At 46.9% G+C, this 24,273-nt stretch overlaps 1 protein-coding gene across 1 annotated transcript; it reads left to right on the top strand.

Moving 5' to 3' along the window:
• Positions 1 to 15,067: 15,067 nt before the first annotated feature.
• On the top strand, positions 15,068 to 23,128 carry GFRA3 (GDNF family receptor alpha 3). Its single transcript, XM_026659494.2, has 5 exons — positions 15,068 to 15,228; positions 19,635 to 19,907; positions 20,787 to 20,879; positions 22,567 to 22,912; positions 22,988 to 23,128. Exons 1-5 carry the CDS (start codon positions 15,186 to 15,188, stop codon positions 23,106 to 23,108), a joined length of 876 nt encoding a protein of 291 aa, XP_026515279.1. The 5' UTR covers positions 15,068 to 15,185; the 3' UTR covers positions 23,109 to 23,128.
• The last annotated feature ends 1,145 nt before the right edge of the window (positions 23,129 to 24,273 follow it).

The raw sequence follows: 24,273 nt of genomic DNA, 5'->3' as shown, positions 1-24,273 counted from the left end.
GACCCAGGCAAATAAATACTGATGCTAATTGAAACACAATTATTCTCCATACAGTAGAGGAGTGTGTACTGCTTTACAGCCAAGTAAGAGATGGTCCCAGCTCCAAGGAGTCTGCAGTGTAGATTAGAAAAGGCATGGTATAGAGGAGATGGTATTGGCCTGAGAGTGGGGACAGTGTGTTGTCTTGGACACAATCTGTGCTATTTTTCTGTGTGTTAGAATTTTGAATTTACCTACTGTGAGAAAATGTTAGTTTGTTTGCTATTTACATTGTCAGTAGCTTCTACCTTGTTCCTTCTGCTCCCGAAAAGCAATCGCTCTGGGGCCCACAAAGCAGGAAAGATTGGGTGAGTTCACATTTACTTCTTTCAATCTATCCCAGCCAATCTGGGAGCAACAGAAAGTCCAAATATCTTCCTTCGGCTCTGAGGAACACAAGCTTTCTTTCTGCACAGCCTCTGTAACTAAGATCAGTGATAGGAATAAGTTCTTGTAGTGTCCTGACTCTGAGCACAGCTCCACATCTGTGTTTGCTTGGACAGAAGAGATGTTTAGCCTATCCCATGCTGTCTTACAAGGCCAGCTCCTTAAGCGGTCTGTAAAGCTTACTGGGGTATTGTATAAGGAAGTTCAGGGGGAGCACAGGGCTGGGGAGGAGCACAAAGCTGCTGCTAGGTGAAACAATTCCACCAGATGGCACTGCTGCAATATAGTTAAGGTGAAGAGATGAAGATGTCCCCATTGTCGGCTGGACTCTAGGCATATTTGATATCTGGGCAGGGGGTGTCAACACCAGTACATATGCTCCATGAAACAGTGCAGGAGGGGAAGCACAGAGAATGGGGGCATCCCTACAGTTCTTGTGTGTTCTCCAGGGGGCAATCTTGCACTTATCCCCAGGGGCTGGATGCAAGGGACTCTTCCCTCCACCGTGTAATCCACTGGCCAGCACAGGGGCTTTACACCATATCCTTCATACTCACCAAGAGGAGTGAGTGCCAGGTTCCTGTGGTGTCTCTGATCCGCCTCACCCTGCTGCCTTCCTGTGAATGTTTCCTCCTAGTGATTGGGCATTTGGGACTGAGTTGTGGTTTGGCTTTTTTTCTTTTCCAGGTTTCATCTCCCATTCTGTAGTAAGCTGTCTCCCTGGGATGGGAGAGCAAAGTGCACACGGCCATGAGATGAGAGAGCCTCTCTGCTCCCCCTACACACTGCTGCTTCTGCAGGAGCTTGTGGCAAACACCTCTGAAATTGGACTTTTTCAGTACATTGCATCTAACTCAACCTTTTCTCTTTATTCCCCTGGCTGAGCCTCCAAGATGTCCCCAGGTGCAGAGTTCAGCTTGCCATCTATGGATCCAGGAGCTGCAGGTGTCTCTTAGGAAGAATGAGCTTGCATAACTCCCTTCACTAGCTTCCCCTCTCAGGGCCACAGAGCTTGGGGTCCAGTCTGAGTGTGAGCGTCTACACAGTGATTTTTGAGCCCCCTGAGCCTGAGTTAGATGACTCAGCCCAGACATGTGCAGACGTAGCCTAAACGTGCTGAGAGTACTCAGTAAATATAATTAAACTAATGCTTGAAAGGTTGGTTGAAATCTGCTCTGCTGGGAGGAATGGGGGCTGATGTCTGTAAGAAGATAAAGCAAAGGAATGAGAACTTCCAAAAACCCTGCTGCCAGGGACTTAATTTGGAGGATGCTGCCTCTGTGGACACAGCAGCTGTGTTGTGGTTCAAAGTCCTGCTGTGGGGGAGAGGCCTGTACCTCAGTCTCTCCTGGTAGAGTCACTGCAGCACCTGATCCTGCTGATAAGGAGCAAAGCAAACACCAGCCCCGGCGCTGCTGCCTTCCACGTGCCCATCTTTATTACTAGAGCCCTGCACAGATACAAAATTTGTATCCACATCTGATCTGTGATCCGTGGATATAAAGCAGATATCTGCAGATTTGTAGGGTTTTAGATATAAAAATTGGATCCGCATCCATCCACAATCTGCAAAAATGGTCCATGGATATCCACAGATTTGCAGGGCTCTATTATTACAATCAAAAAGGGCAAATGTACAAGTTTGGCTGAAATAAAAATGCTGCTATAGCCAGTGGGAAGCTGCATCCTCTGTGGGGAGGAGAAGAAAGGATTAACCAGCAGTATCTGTTCCTGTAGTTTATCTCCAGCTCATGGCTTGAGGTGAAGGGGGATTCATAGATTCCCAGGCCAGAAGGGATCCTTGTGATCATCTAACTGGACCTTCTGTATAAAACAGGCCACAGAACATCGCCAAAATAATTGCTGGAGCAGATTTTAGAAAAACATCCAACCTTGATGTAAAAACGGTCAGTAATGGAGAATCCACCAAGGTAAATTGTTCCAGTGGTTAACTCAGGGGTCTCAAACACACAACCTGCGGGCCACATGCTTGGAGTGGAAATTTTCTGTAACATTTTTATAATTCCTAGTCGAGCCTCAGTTTCCCTCTTGACTTTACGCTTTGACTGGGGGGTTGGAAAGGGTTATGCAGTGCAGGAGAGAGTCGGCGCCTAGGGCGGGCCGCAGGAAACGGCCCACGGGCCGCGTGTTTGAGACCCCAGGTGTAGATCATCATCAGTGTTACTGACCACATAAGGAATAGTTACAGGTGTTTATATTTTATTAAAACCCCTCTTCGCATTACAGTTTTTAAAAAGTTAATACATTGACTTTTAATAGCATACTATAGTACTCTTCCTTTTTTTCATTTTTGACTATACTTTTGTATCGTATGAAAAGGTGTCAGTGATGCTGCCCTCGGGCCAATGGACTAGTCCTCATGTGGCCCTCGTGGTGATTTGAGTTTGAGATCCCTGGGTTAACTACTCTCACGGTTAAAAATGTACGCATTACTTCCAGTTTGAATTTGTCTAGCTTCAACTTCCAGCCATTGGATCGTGTTAGCCCTCTCGCTGCTAGCTTGAAGACTCCATTATTAAATAGTTGTTCCCCATGTAGATACTTACATACTGTAATCAACCTTTTCTTTGTTAGACTCAAAAGAGTTCAATCTATTTAGCCAAGCACTGGAAGGCATGTTGTCTAATTCTTTAATCAGTCTTGTGGCTTTTCTCTGAACCCTTTCCAATTTATCAACATCTTTCTTGAATTGGGGACACCAGCACTGGACATAGTATTCCAGCAGTGGTCATACCAGTGCTAAATACAGAAGTAAAATAACCTCTCTACCCCTACTCAAGATTCCCCTGTTTATGCATCCCAGGATTTCATTAGCTCTTTTGGCCATCGTGTCACATTGGGAGCTCATGTTCAGCATCAGAATTTCTGCCAAATCAACGGGGGAAATAATTTAAAACGTTGTTTTGTCACTTAATTTCTCTTCAATCAGCATCCACCCAGCCATGCTGCAGAAAACCTTGTTTTCTTCTCCAGAGTTTGCTGCCTATTATCGTGTGCAATGTAGCACACCAGGCATCTGAACAGCTGCTGGCCCTGAGGCATTGGAGCATCTGTTTGGGTCTCTCTTACCATGAACATGATCACAGCACTGCACATTCGTTTTAGTTTTACCTCGGGCAAAGAAAGGGGAAGTAGCTGCACTGCCACAGCACCAATCACAAATACAACACTGGGCAAAACAATGTCCCCAAAGCCAAGGGATTTGTGCTTTTCATAAAATATCTTGCTATCAAAGTCCTGTCGAATTTTGTTGTTAAAACTAAATAGACTCAAGTCTCTCTTTTTTTTATGTTCCTGTTTTTCATGCTGACAAAATCTAACCTGACAACACAGGAACTCATAGCTGTCAGCTCCTGGAGAAAGACTGGGGAAGCCCCTTTCTGAGCCTCCCTTCTGGTCCCCAAACAGGCTGCCCCAGAATCCACGCAGTCACACAGGCATGTACTTGCCAAAGGCAGTAACTGAGGACCATCTGTTTCCCTCTTTGCTTAGGATGGAGTCTAGCCTGGCGGTTGTGACACACTGAGACTTTGGCCCAAGTGGGTCAGAGGTCTGAATTTCTGTTATTGACACTCCTGCCATCAAATCAAACAGGCCAAAATGCGGGAGCTACTCTCAGCATGTTCAGTGTGGGAACAAGCAGAAGGGAAAAATCTGAGGCAGGACTGGCCCACTGCCAACAGTGCAGAAGAGAACGGGAAAAGGGCTTGTAGGCTGCTGATTTGAAGGGAGGGTCCCTGAACCTTTTGTGGCAGGAGTAGCCAGAGCTCTTTAGGGTAGTAGTACCAATGTCAGGAAATGGAGTTGGTGTTCGGTTTCTTTGAATATTGACACTAACTTATGCTGGGCTGTTTACTTTAGGTTAATATGTCTGTCCTGCACAGGTGCTAATATGTGTGGTTAGTGCATTGTGTCTGTCCCTGTCATGAGAGGGCTGTGATGCTGTAAATATTAACCCTGGCAGAGGAGTGTTTGCACAGCCTTTCTCTAGTCTGCCTCCTGTTACCCTCAGGGCAAGTCTACACTACAGTGCTAGATTGGTGCAGCTGCGCTGCTGTAGCATGTCTGGTGAAGATGTGCTATACCAATGGGAGAGTGGGTGCTCTCCCATCAGCATAATTACTCCACCTCCCCAACATAGCGCTAGTGTGACAGCGTGAAACTTGCGTCACGGTGGGGGCTTTTTCACACCCCTGCATGACAAAAGTTAGATCAATGTAAGTGGTAGTGTAGACCTGCCAGTTAGTGCTCATGATTAACTTGCCCAGGCTCAGCGGTCAGATCCTCTCTGCACCCTCTGCTCACTGAAGAGCCGAGGCTACGCTGCACAGAGTGGCAGGAGCTGGTTTCCACTCCAAACTGGATTGCATGTGATCAGAGCCTCTGAACTGCAGCAAACCCCCACTGCGCTGTATTCTTCAGACACTGGTAACATTAAATAAAACAAGCTACAGCTAAGTAACCTTCAGGCTACGCTGCAAACAAATCATTTGAAAATAAGGCGCTTTTGTTCTCAGCCCCAGCCCCATGTTTCACTCTTCAGGGCCCGAGTTATGGTGTGTGGGCAACAGCCTAATTTTAAAATAATAATTTTGTTTAAATAAACGGGAAATAGCTTAAAAGACGTCAAACAAATTATCCATCTAAGGGGCCCCAGCAGGCCCTCTCAGGGAAGGCTCTTGGAAGTAACAAAACCCTTATTTAGGTCAGCTGGGCCAGCTATTAGATTGTAGGAGGTGTAACAGAAAATAGGCATGAATTCTGCCAGAGCCCAATCCTTCCCCCATACACTGGATAAATGAAGCATTTGACACATGCGTCTGACCAAGTGGGTATTCACCCAAGAAAGCTTATGCTCCAATACATCTGTTAGTCTATAAGGTGCCACAGGACTCTTTGATGCTCATGGGAGTATTTAAAGGCCTTAAGTGACAACACAGCTGGGCATGTTAGAAGTGACTGGGAATCAGACTTCCTGGTTTTTATTCCCAACTCTGTCATCAGAGACTCACTGTGTAATCGTGGGCCAGTCATTTCTCTGTTCCCCACTTTAGCCATTTGTAAAATTAAGATAATATTGACCTAACAGTGGTGCTGTGAGGCTAAATTAACTATATGTAACCTATTTTGAGGCTCCCTTGCTGTGTGGGGTTATGGACGTGTGCAGAGTTAGTTCTATACAAAGTGGACTGAAGGAGTCATTAGCCTCTCTCTCCTGAGATCTGGCTGGCAGCTGGCTAAACACCTTTAGAAAAAGGAGGTGGAGGTGCTATTTATTGATGGCTATCTAGTGAACAAGACCCCTTTTTAGCCAAGGTCATCAGCTTTGGAAGGAGCTATACAGGAGCTAGGTATTAGTATTTCCCATGAAATAATGAGGAGTCCTTGTGGCACCTTAAAATTTGTTAGTCTCTAAGGTGCCACAAGGACTCCTCGTTGTTTTTGCTGATACAGACTAATATGGCTACCACTCTGAAACCTATTTCCCATGAGGGACTCTTGCCTTCTAATCTGAGCTGCCAAAGGACATGAATATCCAGAATCACATATAAAAAAAACAAAAATGACCGAGACCAACCTGATTACAGAGAGCATGTAGGTGTGAGCAGGCGGTGGGTGGCTTAGCAGTGGTTGTGCAGCCTCCTGCATGCAGGGGGCTAAGATGCAGTCCCTACGATTTATAAACACTTTGTTTTCTTTGGCTGGTGCTTCTCAGTAGTAAGAACCAAAACCACACAACTTCTCCAAGGGGCAGACAACTATAAATTACAAGCCTGCTGCCACGGTGAGATACATGCTGTGGCCCTGGCTCTTGGTTCAGACAAAGAGTGAGAGAATCTGGTTGGGGAGGAGTTAGAAGCTGGGGGAATTGGCTTGCTTTATTGGTCAAGGAAGACGGAGTCCTATTCACCTGGGACTCTGGGGTTTAGCAGAAGGAGGTGAGGTGGTTGTGAATGTGCAGCTGCTCCCTGTTCTGTGCCAGGAGCAGGCGTTTATATTACTCTGACATGGCTTTGTAGCAGTTTTCCCCAGCTCTGTAAGGGGGGCATCACACAAGTGGGATTATGCAGAAGAGATACTTTCAAGGAGGGAGTTACTGGAGAGTAACCTCTCTGAGCTCTTTATGGACAGAGATGAGGAAGAATGATGGGTTTGTGGTTATGGGTGTGAAGTGAGACTCTGGAACTGGGTTCAATTCCTGGCCCTGCCATAAACTTCCTCTGTGACTTTGGGCAAGTCCCTTTGTGTTTCTCTCTACAATAGCACTGCTCTGCCTCAGAGGGGGTTGTGAGCTTAAATACATTAATATTATAAGGCATTCAGATCCTACAGTGATAAGGAATGAGCCCTGCCACATGGGGTGCTGACAGGACAGTACAGAGATGTAATCCACCAATGTGGTTGGGAAAGGTCCAGCTCAGAACACAGAAATGTTTGTGTTTTTTGAAGTTTTGGATCTATGAGATCCCAGAGTAGCACTAAATTCCACAGGAAGGATGATTTCTTAAAGCTTTGAATAAAACAAAATATCCATAAAGGATATTCACTCACCTGCCAGGCCCTAAGGTCACGCATCTGCTTCCCCTGCATAAGCTGCTGACATTACTTATCCCCAAAACAGTCAGGACCTGTCAAACCCCGTCAAGAGCGATGGAGAAAAGATGAGCCATAGGAATGAGGCTAAAAGCTGGGGAAATCAGATCAGGGTTTACAGTTTACATTTTCTGCAGCTGCTTCAGTAGGCCAAAGGACTAGAACGTGCAGGGGAATTGGAGAAACTGATCCCCAAGATATTACACATTAGAGTGGTAGGTGACCCCTAGGTCAGACCTGGCCTATAGGATTCCAAGTGGAAAAACTGGTGAAAGCCTGGCCCTGAGAGACTGGTAATTATCAGACTCTCTGAGCTTTGTGAAAAGGCTGAAGTACTACCTGCAGAGCAAGGAAAAGGGAAAAACACCAAACAAGCTGTAGTGTGTCACAGGGTCCCAAGCACGGGCACTGAAATGCTTTGAAAGCTGAGATCTGGCTGCTTTCCTGTTATACCTGGCCAGACAACTCACTGTGCAGCTAGAAATGCCATCTTAGGGGAGTGGTGGATTCTCCATCACTTAGAGTCTCTACCTCAAGACTGAATATCTTTCTAAAAACATAGTCTGACTCAACCACAAGATACAGGCTGGATGCAGAAGACACTGGGCAACATTCTCTGGCCTGTGTGAGGCAGTGAGCTCTGACCCTTCTGGCTGCAAATTCTATGACTCTGTGATTACTGTGTCTCAGAAGGTGCTGTACTAATCTGACAAATGTAGCAGAGTTACAGTTTAAAAAAATTCCCCCAAAATAGTAATATGAGTCCTCACATCTCTCTGCTTTTAAATCTTTTTGAGAAGAGGAGGAAAGTGCAGTATTTGTCTGAACTGCAGGGTTTGACCTGAAATAGTGACATTCTACTGTACTTAGTTTTATCTCGTATTTTACCATTACTTCTTATTTGTATTGCTGTAGTGCCTAGGGACCCTAGTCATGGACCAGGGCCCCATTGTGCTAGGGGCTGTACAAACTCAGAAAAAAAGGACGGTACCTCCCCCTAGTAGTTTACAATCTAAGTATCAGACAAGAGGCAACAGATGGATACAGACAGATGGGGGAGTACAAGTAAATAACGAGACAATATTGATGATAGGCGGTGGTCACAGCACACCAGCAGCCTAACTTTATAATTTCAAGGCATTGAATAATTATTAAGCTAACTAATTAACCCCTCCAGCCCCACTGTGAAGTAAGTATGTTTTTCCTTACTTTATAAATGAGGAGACCAAGGCAGAGGAGTGAAGTGACCTGCCCAAGTCCACATATCAAACCAGTAGTAGAACCACCAGGATTAGAGCTTGGGTTCCTGACTCCTGACCCCTTGCTCGGATAATCAGACAACAACTCTGATATAGAATGAAGAAAGGATGGGTACTTCAAGGTGCTGTAGTCAGTGTGGATCCCACAGTAGCATGCTCATGCATGCCAGACTGGATTATTTTCACTAGCAATGTCTGTGGGAGCCACACATGTGCCCTGAGCCTCCTTGTTCTCCTATACAAAGGCAGAAAGAGCAAGACAGCCATGGCCCTCCCTCAGTTTCCATGCAGTTCAAAGCCCATGCAGCTCAGCGCCCTGAAAGCAGGGATGGAGGATGAGTTGTGGGATCCACACTGACAACATCTCGAAGAGTAAGTAGCTGTTTTCTTCTTTGAGTATGTGTCACTATGGATCCCGGTGGGTGACCAGCAAGCAGTACCCTCTTCCAGATGGTGGGTATGAGGAGTATCAGTCGTACTACTCAAATAAGGATTGAAGCACTGCTCTTCCAAACTTGGTGTCTGCCTCAGTTGCCAAGTCAAGTATGTAATGTTTAACAAACAGCAGTAGATTACTCCACAGGGCTACCTTACAAATCTCAATGGTTGGCACCTTTCTGAAGCATGCTGACCAAGTCTCCTGTGCTCCGGTGAGTGTACTTTGGCGTCCAGAGGGACAGGCTTGCCAGACAGCTGGTAATAGGTGGAGATTAACTGCATAATCCACTTGAAGAGTCTCTGTGAGGAGATTGTCTGTCCTACTGATAGACCTGGTATGTCTACAAAGCGATGAGGAGAGAGACAAAGGGGCATAGTCCTGTCTAGGAAGCAAAGAAGTGCTCTGGAAATGTCTCACGTGTGAAGGTTCTTTTCTTCTGGAGAAGAACGAGGTTTCAGAAGGAAGAATGGTGGGGTGATTGACTTATTCATGAGGAATTCTGAGTCTACTTTGGTAATGAACTTGGAGTGTGATCCCATCACTTTGTCCCTGTGAAATTATGTGTATGATGGCACTCTCACTGAATTTCTGTGCTGACATAATGGCAACGAAGAAGACCATCTTGCCGGTAAGGTGGTATAAAGAACATTTGGATAGAGGTTTGAAGGAAGCCTCCATGAGACACAAAAGGATCACATTAAGGTCCCAGGTGGGTGTGACGAAGTGGGAATTTTTTGTAATATTATTAACGAATCCTATGGGATTCACACCTCAGTTTCCCTCTATACTTTGCATTGCTACACCGTGGGGGAGGGAGGGAGGGTTAAGTCTGCTTTTGGGGGCAGCACAGGCCATGAGATGTACGTGTTGCCTTGCTGTCTGAGATGCAGTGAGAGTCATTAAGGAAGTGTCTAGAACCTGCTGAAAGTGACCCATATCAATGCAGAATCTGAGACAATGGGAAGCCCTAATGACCAGAAAACAGTCACACCCAGCAACCTAGATGAAGAAGATCCCCTTTCCCCTCCTCCCACACCTCACATCAGGGAAGTTGAACACATTCCCAGCTTTAGCACAAAGGACTGAGACGTGGCAGGCAGAGGACAAAGAGTTGGCTTCTGGAAGAAGCTGGCTGCTTTCACCTGGGACAGACAAAGTGGTCAGAAGAACAGGAGTACTTGTGGCACCTTAGAGACTAACAAATTTATTTGAGCATAAGCTTTCTTGGGCTACATACCACTTCATCAGATACATAGAATGGAACATATAGTAAGAAGATATATATACACATACAGAGAACATGAAAAGGTGGAAGTTGCCATACCAACTCTAAAAGGCTAATTAATTAAGATGAGCTATTAGCAGCAGAAGAAAAAAACCTTTTGTAGTGATAAGAGACAGAGCCTGAATAGAGTCCACTACAGCGTGACTAGTGGATTGTGCTGGCTTGGCCACATGGAGTATGTTTGAACCTTAATTTTTCTATGCTAACCTAAACACTTCCAGTCCTGTGTTCCAGTTGACTAATAAATCCTACTCTGTTTTGAAAACGCTGCCTGGAGTCACTGAAAATACTTGCTGAGGTGCATTAGTCCCAGAAGAACATACAAGTCTCCAACTAGGAATCTATCTCAAGTGGATTCGCTGAGCAGAGCTAACAGCATGAAGCAGGAGTGCTGGAGGTTGGAGGCTCAGTCTTATAGGCGAAGAGGCTGCATTACCTACCCTGAAGGAAGACTGAGACCCTTTGGGGGTCTGGCACACTGAAGTGGGTCCTCCAAGAGACTGTTTAAAAGCTGGGGCATAGCTACTGTCCTGTTGATCCATGACAAGGTGCATGATAGAGGGCAGACATGAAAAAGGCCCTTGATAAATCTTGACACTGTAGGGTGTGAGTAAATGGAATGTGATTGAGCTGGCACATGATGCACTGATATTGCTGCTCTGCGGACCTTTAGAGAGATAAATGCCAGTCCCTCCTGTTTCTGAAGCAGCATGTAATCCAGGATCTTTGGGATCTGGGCTTCAACTGGATTTACATTGGTTTGGATCACCCATATGGCAAACCTCTTCCATTTCACGGAGCAGATCCTCCGAGTGGAAGCTTTCCTGCTCTGCATAAGAATTTCTTGCACTTGTCTAGAGTGCTCCCATTTAGTGATGTTCATTCAGCCAGCATCCAACCCATCACGTGCAGTGACTGTGGGTCCCAATGCAGTACTTGAATCTGAGACACCGTATCCAGGCAAGAGGGAAGGCAAATGGGAGGTTGGCTGCACAGCTGGAGTAGGTCTGACAGTTAAAACTGCTTTGACCAGTATCGGGCTATCATGAGAACAGTAGCCTCCCTTGTCCCATCTGCTCTTGGATATATCTTGGGGATGAGAGGGATTGATGGGAAGGCACAGAGGAGACCTTGAGACAATTGAAGGAGAAAAACATCCAGTGAGATTCCCTGCACCCCACACACCGAGCAGAAGATTTTAGTATTCTCTGCGGTGGTGAAATCACCAGAATATCAGGTCTAGGATGGATTTCTGCAGTGACCACTCATGGTTGGTTGCTACATTTCTGCTCAAGAAATCAGTAAGGTTATTATTGACCCCTGAAAAATACAGGGACAATGGAGTCACTCCATGTTGGGGACACTATTCCCAGACTCAGTGGTTTCCAGGCACAGTGGGACAAGCAAGCACCTCCTTGTTTGTTGATACAGTGCCTCGTCAATGTATTTTCCATCAGGATCTGCAATACAGAGTTCCATAGAAGAGGTAGGAATGCTATACAGGCCAACCCGATGGCCCTCAGCTCTAGGTTGTCCATGTGGCAACTTCAGATTGTATGGAGACAACACTCCTTGCATTTGGAGGTGAAGCTAGTGGGTGCCCCAAACTGTCTCTAATGGGTCCATAATAAGCACCATTGCTGAGGCAGAGGTTAAGGAGGACACTTCCTTCCCCATATTCAATGGTACTAGCCACCAGATAAGTTCTTGTAGGACTTTGGGTGGTACCATGACCAATTTGTCCATGTAGTGCTTGGCTGAGTACACTGTCCTTAGTCCGTGTTGTAATGTCCAAAGACTAAGTCTATCAAGCAGCATCACATAGTAAATCCCATGCATTTCCTGACCATACTGGACAGTCTTGCCATTATGTTGTATATGAGCAACTGAAGGGACCTGAATCTGTCTTCCAGCAGATATGTTTGCACTGACCTTGAGTTGAGTTGAGTGCCTATGAATTCAGTAATTTGTGATGGTGAGAGATGATTTTTCATAGTTCACCAAGAGCCCTAGCTGAAAGAACAGGGAGAAGATTCCGTCTAGAACTCTCTTGGTCTCAGCCTGGCCTTACCCTGATCAGCCAGTCGTCCAGGTACAGGTACAAGTGAAGTCCCTGTTTCCTTATCTGTCCTACTGCCAAGCACTTAGTGAATACTGTCAGTGTTGTAGAGAGTCCAAAGGATAGAAGCCTGTATTGGCAATGACTGGACCAACCGTGAATCTGAGGTATTTCTTGTGGGTTTGGTGGATGACAATATGGAAATATGTATCCTGAAAGTCAAGAGCCAGGACCCAGTCTTGAGCTTGGAGCAATGAAATAATGGAAGCAAGCATTACCACCCTGAATCTGAGGTGACACATGTATTTGTTGAGTCTCCGCACTTAAAGTGCAAGTGCGCTCACTGTCTCTCACACTTCCCTAACACACACACACACACACACACAATGTCTCTCTCACACAGACTGGCTCTCATGCCCACATACACTGTGCCTCTCATGAGTCCCAGTCCCCCAACACAAGAGAGCCCTGGGCTCTGGCAAGATGCAGCCCCCATGTGACAGCGTGAAGCCTGCCTTAAGCCACTGCCGGTGTGTGTCAGCAATGGGGGGAGTTTCTGGGGCCTGTGGGCGGGAGTGGTGGCTGTGCCCCCTCGACACACTGGGGTCAGTGACACCAGCTGGGGACTGCCTTCAGCGGAGCATAGGGGCACCAGTTTAATAATACTGCGTAGGGCCCCTAAATCCTAAGGATGGCCCTGGCCAGCCTTCCCCAAAAAAGTCTATTTTTGAGGACCTAAAAAGGGAAATGATGGATGGAACAGCCCAACATCTTGTCCATGAATTAAGCCTATTTCCACCACACACAATTTGAGTTTATTAATTTCCAGTTCCACTCTTCTTGTTTACCAGGGATAATCTTAATACAATCCTTGAGTTACATCAGTAGGCCTTTTTGTCTGGACTAATTCAGTCTGTCTCACTTTTGCACCTTTTCCCATCAGCATTTCTTGTTATCAGTTACTGTGATATTTTATTAACTTTAATTCACTTTTGCAGTTGAGCTCACAATTAGGGTAAATTTGTAGGCCCAATTATTATAACAAAAAGAATTGTGCTCTGTATTTCTCATGGGCCTCTTCTATGACTCCTAGACGGAGCAACAAGGCCACTTCCTAAAACTGTACATGTCTTAATATGATAAAAATTACAAATTGAAGGGTTGCTGCCTTAGCCATCTGTTGATGCAGAGCAGGGAGAGAAGTCAGTGCCGCTGCCGTTAGAATGTACAACAGTGGCAAGAAGCTTTCGGAGTTGGTGCCAGATAAGATATTACAATTTTAATTTTGTTTTAGATTAAACAAAACATTAAGAAAAACCCTTTTTAAATAAGAAACCAAACCCAGAACATAGAAGAAGAAACTCTGAAAACTGAGCTTCCTGCCTTAGCATATTCAGAGAAGTAAAGCCCAGTACTTACAAGCCAAAACAGAGTTCCAGAGGAAAACAAAAGATGATGTTATGTGAAATAGCCAGTGAGGGTCCTTCCACTTGCAGGGTTAAAGGTTACCTTTTTGTTGGATATTAACATTTATTGTATTTAATGTTTTTAAAATGTTGGGAAACAATTATTTGCTGGACATATTAACTAACCCATTGACTTGAAACGTATTTAAGAATGATACATACTGTTCTGAATCAATAAGAAAGCTATATTATTCTAAAACAACAGTTCTTCTTCGAGTGATTGCTCCTGTCTATTCCACATAGGTGTGCGTGCTCGCCTACTGTGGAATAGACAGGAGCAACACATCTCGAAGAACGCCAGTTACGGAACAGGTAACTGTCCTTTTTTACAACAAGTTCCTTGTACATTCAGAATGGGAGCTACATTCTCTGGCCCTGCCTGTGCAACCAATATTATTTGTTACTGACAGTTTATGTTTTCTGGAACAAATGCTGAACTTGGTGTGTCCTTGGTTACATTTGCAGTTAAACCTGTTCAGTTCTGTTTAGCTACAGTCATTGTCAGCAACCAGAAATTTCTGAAGTGTAGTCAAAGTATCTGTCTGCTTTTTCTGCACCATCAGAATTAAACTGCTGTTGTGTTGGGAAGAATCAGTGAAATGGCAGATCAATGCACAGTTCGGGGGACAGTGAGACACGGATCAGGATGTCTAAAAACTTCAAACAAATCCTTTAAAAACATATTATTTCTTAAACACATCTATAGCTACGGTAGGTGCTGTGCCTAGTCACTGCAGCTTTCCTTTCAGATGGGTTGCACTCCTACCTGTTAGTGCACTTTGGACCCAGGCAATTTCCTGTCAGAAAGAAAATGAGCGCAGAGCTGCACTCGACTAGTAAATGACCCTAATCTACCTTTATTACAAATAATTTCCACAAATAGGCTGGAAGCAGAGTGAGAATCAAGCAGTACCTTGGGCTCTTCACTACCTTGACTACCAGCCCCATTCCCAGTTCTTGTCTTCCCACAACTCCCCCCTCAACCCGCCCGCCCCCAGGCCCCAAAAGGCTGTTTCACCCCCGTGACTTTTGACTCTCTCTTTAATCACACTTGGGTGAGCGGTGCTCTCCAGCAGGGCAGACCCATTCTGGGTGTGGGACCCATCACTGCCCGCCTGCACTTCCTTGTCACCAATCTGATGGCAGTGTGGTACTGAGTGAGAGGCAGAACACCGAGTTGCTCTGGGCACAGGTGTTTGGCCCGTTTCCGGGGCCCGTTACTTTGCTGAGGGCAGGGTTTCTCTCTCAGACCCCCTCGCCCATCCAGCGGGCCAGATCGGACACATGCAGCTACACAGACACGGGTAGAACATCCCAGGCGCAGACACAGCGCCACAGCCAAGGCTGCACACGTGAGGTCACCCGCAGCAGCTGCCTGCGAGACACCCGGGCCGGGCTGGAGGCTGGGGAGAGGGCTGGCTGGCTGGCCAGTCCGTGGGGAGGGGGCAGAGCCCGCCGCGGCTGGGGGAGGAGGCGGCAGCCAGCGGGGGGAGCGCAGCGCAGCGGGAGGCGCCCAGTCCCCGCTCGGCACTCGGACCGCGCAGAGCCGGGAGGCGCCTGCCCAGCGGAGCCGAGCCCCGGCCGAGAGGAGCATGTGAGCGCCCGGAGGGACCGTCCGCGCCTGCCCGGCTCCAGCATGGGGCTCCCTCTGCTGCTGGGGCTGCTCCTCTGCCGAGCCGGTAACTGCCGGGGACTCGCCGGGCTGGGGCTCCGCGGGGGCGGGGACAGGCGGCCGGAGAACGTACCGACCCCCGGCGCGGAGCCAGCGCCGAGCCGCGGGCATCGCTAGCGGCTAGCGGGGCTCGGAGCGTGGCGGGGCCGAGCGGCTCCGGCCGCGATTTGCCTCTCCCCCGCCTCGCTCCTCTGCGCCCCCCCGGCAGGCTGCCCCGCCCGGGCTCCGGGACTCCCGGCACTGGATCCCCGGGCGGGCTCCTGGCTGCCTGGTGCCCGGGGTGTGGGAGGGACTCTCCCCCCGGCCCCGGCCCGGCCCCGGCCCCGGGCTGTGCTGGCCCGGCTCCTCGGGGCCCTGGCCGCCCCGCTGCTTTGCAGCCCAGGGGCTCGGCGCAGCGAGCGCGGGTGAGCGCGGACGGCTGCGCGGGAGCGGAGCGCGCGGTGGGGCTGCCGGGTCTGGAAGCTGAGCCGCTTTGTTGTGTACGGATAAGCAAAGGGCGAGGGTGTCCCAGCGCTGCCCGAAGCCAGCATCAGAAACGCTCCCGCGGGGCTCGCGACTTGTCTAGGGACAGTTTTTAGACCGGGTTAACTATCCTGGTTTGAACCCGGTGTCGGTAACGTGTCCCAGCGCCGTGGCGCAGAACTGCTCTAAGGTTCCCGGTCCATGTAAGCACCGTAACTCGCCGTAACTGTGTTCACACGAGCGGTGGTTTCGGCCAAAGGAGTGAATTCGGTCCCAAACCCGAGAGTGGGGCAGGCTCTGTATCTGTCTGCGGAAGCGACGGTGAGAAGTTTCGGTCGGGATGTGCTGCTCCATGCTGATCACTTGCAGTTATCGCCAGGACAAAGTTTTCGGTGCCAAAGAGCAGAAAGGCTGGACTGTATTATCAGGCGCTCTGAGCAGGTGTTTCGTGGCCGATTGATAGCAGAGCAACCCAGACATTCATTCCCTTTTTGTAGCGAAGGTGTAGCACTGATAAGGACGCTGCAGCCAACCCATTTATTTGAGGCCATGGTAGCTGAAGTTTGTTCATGGGCTGCTTCACCGAAAGTGAACTATGCATTAGCAGGGGGTTTATTCTGGCAGCTGAGGAGGCTGGTGGTTTTTTATTTACCTTAGGGCCCACGGAGTAGCTAGCATCTCTCAAGAAGGCACAGGTTCCTTCACAGGCCACCCAAAAGGGGTGCTAAGGCAGGAAAGCGTCAGCAAGCTATCGGCATTTGCTCTGGGAGTTGACCTGCATGTGGGGAGTGCTTGAGTTAGCACCCAGATGTTGCTAATGTGCCCTTTCCTGGTCGGAGGCACCTATCTACATGTTTTGTCTTCTTCTACAGCAGAGGGTCAACCAGTGATCTAAGCAGTTCTAGGTTTTGCCCCCAGTTTAATGATGTTTTGTAACCATTTAAAGCTCATGGGGAAGACTCAATTGGAGGCAAAGCAGCTGATAAATTCCCCCAAAGCAGCAGGTGCCCCAAAACTGCAAACAGCCCCAAAGTGGCTGCCCAGGCTCATTCTTTGCAGCCAAGACAAACTCACTGGATTTCCTTGGGTCCAATAATTACCATAAGAACCAATTTTACAGAAGGTTGTGTTCCTGGAACCAAAATATAAACCACAAATATATGGGAGTTACTCAAAGTAAAAAGTATCAGAGGGGTAGCCGTGTTAGTCTGGATCTGTAAAAAGCAACAGAGAGTCCTGTGGCACCTTATAGACTAAGTGGGCATTCACCCACGAAAGCTTATGCTCCCATACATTTGTTAGTCTTAAAGGTGCCACAGGATTCTCTGTTGCTTTTTTCAAAGTAAAAAGACTCCTCATGGGTCTGAAAGCTGGCCCCTGAGGAGCCAGGTCTGGGAGAAAGAGACACTTCCTAGTCCCACTACTACTGCCAAGACAAGAGGAAGAGGCAGATCTGAGAGGAGACAACAGAAGGTGGAGGTGGCTGCAGCCTCTTTTCAAGAGTCACTGGGACCTGCAACATCACCACTAGTGCCACATGTTCTCACACAATCTATTTTGCTGGTAGCCAAACCAATAGCTAGCATGTGTTCTGGGTGGGTGAGATAATATCTTTTATTGGACCAACTTCTGCTGATGAGAGCTCTGTAAACTTGAAAGCTTGTCTCTCTGACCAACAGAAGTTGGTCCTATAAAAAGGTATTATCTACCTTGTCTCTCTAATATCCTGGGACCAACACAGCTACAACAACACTGAATGAAAGACAAATGGGGAAGACTTTTTGATGGTGCTTACAATGCAATCCATTTGATTGCCATGTGTTGTTCGTGGATTTCTGTCCCTCTTTGGATAATTCTCAACTGTGTTTGTGTTTACTAAAGAAAGGGTTTCCTGCTCCCAAACCATTGTTTTCTTCAGCATAATCTGGGGGAGAAGACTGAATGCTGCATTTGTGGCACCATAATCACAACAGTCTGTAATTTCATAAACACATAGCAGGAGGTGGAATGAGGGAGAGAATAAAACACCTGTCCTTTTGACCTAATATTTGATTAATTATTGTTTGTGTATCAATTATATATAAAAATCGAGGAATCTCAAAAGTGAAGGTCACCCACATCACTTCACTGGACATTGATATGAATAACAAGAACACCCAGAGTTTAATAAAATATAAAAAAAAATTAGAAGGAATATAAAATCTCATGCTGCAGAGTTTATACCAATGTCTAGCTGTTAGGAAATAGGAGTCAGATTATCCCCACATCTGCCTACTGTGGGGTTTCTTGCACCTTCCAGAAGTTATTACAGGTATTGGAACACAGTTTGGCTGTTGGGAATTTACATTGTTTTCAGCAGCATCAGATTTTGAACATATTTGTCATTTGTATTATGGTAATACCTAGAGATCCCAACCAAAATCAAAGCCCCATTCTGCTAGGCCTGGTGGTACACAGATATATAGTGAGAGACAGTCACTGTACCAAAGAGCTTACAACATCACATTTTCTCTACATCACTGCTAGGCTAATGGCAAAGCAGAATCAGCTGTCGCAATTGCCAAGAAACTACTACAAAGGCACAGCAGAATGATAGCGACTCATGGGCAGCATGACTAGAAAAATTAGAAGGCATGGGCAGCAGTCCAGCATGGCGTCACATGTCATGCAACCAGACTCTACTGCCTACAGCAAATAAACTTTTGAAGCCAGCAACAGTGGAAAAGGTGACAGAACAAATTAAACAGTGGTGACAGCAAATAGTATGAGAGGTGCCAAAGATCTTCCTGAACTCGAGACAGTACAACCAGCACCCTAATGACAAAGATAAGATGGAGGGCCAGGACAGGTATCCAAAGAGCAGCACCAAGGCTATACATGGTAGAAGTACAAGGACAACTCTACCGCCACAACCATTGTATCCTAAGAACAACCAAGGAACAATTGTCCTCTTGAGATGGCCCACTTAGATTCACACACAGGAGCTACAGTAGAAACTGACAATGACAGTGTAATGAATTCCCACTAGTGACCCTGAGAAGGAGGCAAATACAATGCCAGTTAATCAACCCGCACAAAAATCTCCAGAAGAAAAACACCAACAGATGGAAGGGACTTCAAATAATACCCCTCTGAGTGGAAGAGCCCTAAAGTTGCCAAGTTTCAAAGACTCCTACATTGTTAATTCAATAATTTCAATTAACATCCATTATAGGAAGACAGATATATTACAAGTGTCCTATACAAAAAATGTATATATACTGATATATCTCTAGTTAATATTAAGGGTACCATTTATTACCATAAGAATATGTAGCATTGTTCATAAGTGTCGTAGGTTCAATATAGTTGTTGTTCTGTACTGCAAATGGCTTTTTAAATGCAGGTCTTAATACCTAGTTCCAGGCTGTGTCAGTAGGGACAGCACAGACTCAGAGGGGATGAGCCCCCTTACACGCCACTCCCAGAAGCACAGCACCCTAAGCACCATGCTGGGGCACTGGGCTCACTGCTGACTCAGAGAGGAGAACTCCTCACACTACTCCCTGCAGCACCTGAGTTTTCCTTGGGGATCTCCTGTCCCATGTAAGTACGGAACAGCCCTGATCCTGATCAGGTTTGGAAGATTGCAAGCCACCCATAGGAGGGTTTTTTGAAAAAGCTGGCAAATGGCTTTGTATATAATCTCTTGCTATCCCTTTGCACCAATGTGAGTTCCTGTTGATGTCCATCCTCTCATTTCTAAAGGGAGGGAGCTCTTGTTCCCCACCTGTCCTACACCAAGGGTAGAGGATTCCATCTCACCCAGATCAAATAAACTTTCCCACGTCTGCCTTTGCAGAGATGTTCTTGCTGAGATAGGACAGAAAGTCTTTAGTGATGGTACTGAAACAATTGTTGTGTGGCTCTCTCCATGAATGAAGCCCTACCATTGTTTTCCTACTTGAACAGGAGGCCTCCTTGCTCTGCCAAGGGACTGCATAGCAGCTGAGAAGATTTGCCTGATGGACCCTGCCTGCAATGCCACCTACCAGGCTCTGGAAAACTGCTCCCTTGATAAGACACGTTTCCTCCTGCTGAGTCCTGATGCCAGAGCAAGGTGCCGGGATGCAAAGCTAGACCTCAGAAGCAGCCCTTTACTGCATTGCAAGTGTCACCGCCGCATGAGGAGACAGAAGCACTGCCTGCGCATCTACTGGACTGTTCACTCCAGCTTCACACACGGTGAGATGGAATCATTGTTTATACGTTATCTAGTAATTCCACAAACCTATGTACTATGAATACACACCCCAACAAGGGCAGGAGAGGGGTTCAGTGGAGAATTCTGCCACAGCTCACTCTCCAATCCTGGAGGTGGTTGCTGGAGAATCACATCACACGGGCTCCCACCTCCTGGGGAAGAGGAGTCACTGGTGCTTTACAATAAATGTTTAAGAAATTAATATAATAAACAAAGTTTGGACACAGATTTCATATTTGGTTTAAAACTTATGACATGAGGTGGTGAGTTTATGTTCACGAAACAATTCTGGGGCTGGACCCTCAGGCTAACCAAGAGAACTACAGAGGGTCAGAGAGAGTGGAGGGGTGAGAAGGGAGGTTACGCTGCAACCTAAAGAAACAGAAAGTTGCTTTTGTCCAGCAGTGAGCAAGGGATTAATTAAAATGAGAAAAACAATGTTATCCTGAAAGCTGCTGTGTCACTGCTTTACTGTCAAAAGCTTCTGCCTAAAATTTTCCCCTGCCCTGCTATCATTGTAAAGAGACAGTGCACATATCCTCATGAATGCTGAGACTGAAAAGGAACAAATGAAAACTAGATCTAATCCTGGACGCAGAGAAGCCAATGAATGACTCCTATGTCAAAGCTGCTTAGTAACACACCAGTATCTCGGATAGGTCTGGGGCCATGGTTTGCTCTTGCTGGCTCTGCCTGGTTCTTGAGTAAAGCAGTATGTTTCTGGATGAACTCCAGTCCTGTGGGTACAACCAGATATGTTTTGTGTGTGCATGAAAGTCTCTCTAAAAGGAGAAACTGGTTCCAGTGTGTTTCCCCCCCCCCCCCAACACCTCTCTGAATGTGTGTCTCACCTTGCCTAGGTTATTTCAATTTGGAGACTTCTCCTTATGAGGATCCAGCAAATGAAGAACCCTGGAAGATTGACTACAACAAGCTGGCAGCTTTGGTTTCAGGTAGGGATCATGACAGGTACACATCTCCCCCTTTTTCTTCCTCTCTCAGGGGCCACCTACTGGGCTGAAGATTATTAAGAGGAAAAATATTTTGAGGCAATACCCCCATTAAAACTGGTCAGTGGAATATTGGCTCCAGAGGATCTGAGATGGACAGGTGGAGCTTTTGGTGTCAGCATGCCAGAGAGTGGGGTGGATCCGTAGATCGCACTGCATGTAAGTGAAGCTATCCAAAAGGTAACTGGTTAGGAGAGATTAAAGGGAGGGAGTCAGAAGAGTGGAATGCATCAAGGAAAGCCCAACAAGGAAACAAGTCTAACAATTTCCATTTTGTAACTAATCCAGATTTTTTTTAAACTATTAAGATACAATAAATATTGGCATTTTCTCCATTATTTTTATTTTCCTTTAGCTTGTTTAGAAAAATCAAAAGTTTAGTTAACACACAGGTGAGATTCCCTCTTCATTGGACAATATCCACTTATTCCAAAAAGCATTACCAGACAGAAAAAATCTTCCCTATGCTTTGATATTTTCTGCACCTCAATTTCTCTATAAGACATCCCAACTAACAAGAAAAGATACATTACTAAAAAAGCTGATTTAGTACCTCCTATGGCCTGCCCATATCATGGAGGATAGATCCATCAATGGCTATTAGCCAGGATGGGCAGGGATGGTGTCCCTAGCCTCTGTTAACCAGAAGCTGGGAATGGGCGACAGGGGATGGATCACTTGATGACTCCCTGTTCTGTTCATTCCCTCTGGGGCACCTGGCGTTGGCCACTATTGGAAGACAAGATACTGGGCTAGATGGACCTTTATTCTGACTCAGTTTGTAAACTTAACTAAGAACAATTAGGAATATTTATGACCAGAGAGATAATTTTACAATGTATGTTACTTATGGTGGGTCACAATTTTTTCCAGTCAACTGCTAGAATGTCAGTGGCAGAAACCAACATATGTGCCATTCAGTTTACCGCTCTTTACATCATACATATCTTTCACTGCTGTCCTCAAAAGGAGTGTGTGTCAGGATATGGCTTTATTTCATTGAGCAATTTTTATTTGTTCAAATAATGGAATTGAATCAATCTCATGAAAGATACATCAATAACTTTTTTGTCGTTGTTGCCAACAAAGCCCTGAACTCTTTTCATAGACCTTTATGTTCAGCTGGAGTTCACCACCACTTTATATAACCTTAGACATAATCTTTTCCTCTTATCACTGTCCTCTTCACTGGCAGGACAAATGTTTGAAAACTGTTCACTGGGCCCAGAACCAGGTTTAAATGCTGTTTTCAGACACTGTTCCCCAGCAGTCATAGAGGAAGGGGAGTAACTCCTCCTGCTCCATAAGGCAGCGAGTGAGCCATAACAGACATAGGTGTGAGCCTGTGAAGCACAAACGCTCCCCCGCTCCTGCAAACCACATTCCAAAGAGCAAGGCTCGTTCAGAGGACCTGGGACTAGGCCTGAAGCACACTAGCACAGAGCAGAGTCAGCTTGCCTGATGCCCTTCCCGTTTTCCCATGAATCCCTGCTGAGTGATCACTAAATTGCAGTGTAACAGGATGGTAGCCTGCCCTCTCCAAGGGGCTGCAGGAGCCTGCAGCTCCTCCTACTCACACCTGAAATCTCCTCTGGGATTTACTGTCCCTGGGTTTCTGTTGGCTTTTCAGGTTCACATCTAGCAGGGGACAGCGCAAATGCCTGCCTGAAAGCAACTCACTTCTGCAGCCTGAATAAGAAATGTGTCCATCTGCGCACATATTATGCCTCCAGCTGCACCAAGGGGGCAGAGTCTGGAGGCACCTGTGACCAGCGTAAGTGCCACAAAAGGCTACGACAGTTCTTTGAGAAGGTCCCTGAGGATTTCACCAAGAGGCTCCTGTTCTGTCCATGTCAAGATGAGCTCTGTGGGGAGCGACGCCGGAAAACCATTGTCCCTGAGTGCTCCTTCCAGGACAGCATCAAACCCAACTGCCTCCTTCTCTTGGACTCCTGTATCAAAGAGCATATCTGCAAGTAGGTCTGTCAGCAAGGGGCATTAGCCCAGTGAAAAGAGCAGTCCTGACTCTGATGCTCTTCTTCTTCCTACAGATCCCGACTGGCTGATTTCCAACAGAACTGTCAGCCTGCAGGCATGTCCCCAGATGGCTGTTCTCAGCACAACCATGCCGCGTGCCTGAAGGCTTACATGGGGATGATTGGTAAGTGGTGACTAAAGGGGGACATAAGAAGGCTTGATGAGGAGCATGTTCTCAGGCATACATGGGGATGGAAGGAGTGACAAGAGGGTGTGCCTGAAGGTGTATGGAGCTGAGGACTGGCGAGGTCCATGCCCTGATCTTATCTGAGCTTAAGGTCATGGTATTGAAGACACTTGAGCCTGGCCCATGTTGGTGTTTTCCCTTCCCCAGTGTAGACAGAGCCTAAAGAGGAATTCAGTTAGCATCCATAACACCTATGCCACCTACAAGGCCAGAGACTATACTCCAATTCTCCCTCCATTGATGAGATAGCAGCATCACCCCCATGTCTCTTACACGTAATTTACATACCAAATCTATCTTGCTTCTTATAAAGATGCTTATCCTGCAGTGCCTGAGCAGCAGAGTCCTGCCCACCTGTGTGATATAGCCACTCCTGACACTCCAGCCACTGGCCATTTTACAGCCATTTTATCCTTTTACTATCCACATGAACATCCATTCTCAGGTTGCAGACACCTTAAACCCTATATTCCCTCATGGTTTGGCTGCCTGAGCCCTGATGGGACATTTGCTGGATATGTCACCAACAAAGCCTTCATAGAGGCCACAGGGACACTGCCAAATTCATGGGATTTAAGATGTCCCCGGTCACAGCTGGTTGTGGCCAAACTGGCACGGCATCCCAAGGTTCGCTCCCTGTGACAGCTGTAATAGACATGAATCTGCTAACAATGAAGCTGTATAGGCCAGGGATGAGTGGGCACTTTAACTGCATTTCCAGACTATCCTTGTTTGTTTGTAAAGTCTTCATTGTATTTACATGGTCACTGAACTGTATCGCATAGTCAGGCTGCAGCTGCACAAATGTGTATCTGGGAACAGGCCGTAGGCCGTCAGTTTGTTGGCAGGGGTAACTGGAAGTTATGGCAGAAGAGCCGATCACTGCCACATGTCAGTGCTCCTGTTTCTGGAGAGGGGCAGAAGTGTCTCTGCACTCGGCTGCACATCTTCTCATTTACAGCTTTCTTCCCATAGGCAGTAATCAGTGTGCTTCATTGTTAGGACCACTTGGGTGGAGTGCAGCAGGCTCCCTGGCCCCTCCTGCACCCGACTCCTCAAGTACACAAGACTGCACGCGCCTCGGCGCAGAGGGCTCCCTGCCCCCCAGACTGC

Source organism: Terrapene carolina, unplaced genomic scaffold, assembly GCF_002925995.2.
Source record: "Terrapene carolina triunguis isolate 2854851 unplaced genomic scaffold, T_m_triunguis-2.0 Scaffold629, whole genome shotgun sequence".
NCBI lineage: Eukaryota > Metazoa > Chordata > Testudines > Emydidae > Terrapene > Terrapene triunguis.
Note: the sequence above shows the minus strand (reverse complement) of the source record. Positions and strands in the feature narration are given on the sequence as shown.

What these genes read in the sequence shown, in the direction of transcription:
- GFRA3 (XM_026659494.2), top strand. Translation starts at nt 15,186, where the DNA reads ATGGGGCTCCCTCTGCTGCTGGGGCTGCTCCTCTGCCGAGCCG. An exon ending in GCTGCTCCTCTGCCGAGCCG is followed by an intron (nt 15,229 to 19,634) that starts GTAACTGCCGGG and finishes CTACTTGAACAG; the next exon opens with GAGGCCTCCTTGCTCTGCCA. An exon ending in TCACTCCAGCTTCACACACG is followed by an intron (nt 19,908 to 20,786) that starts GTGAGATGGAAT and finishes CACCTTGCCTAG; the next exon opens with GTTATTTCAATTTGGAGACT.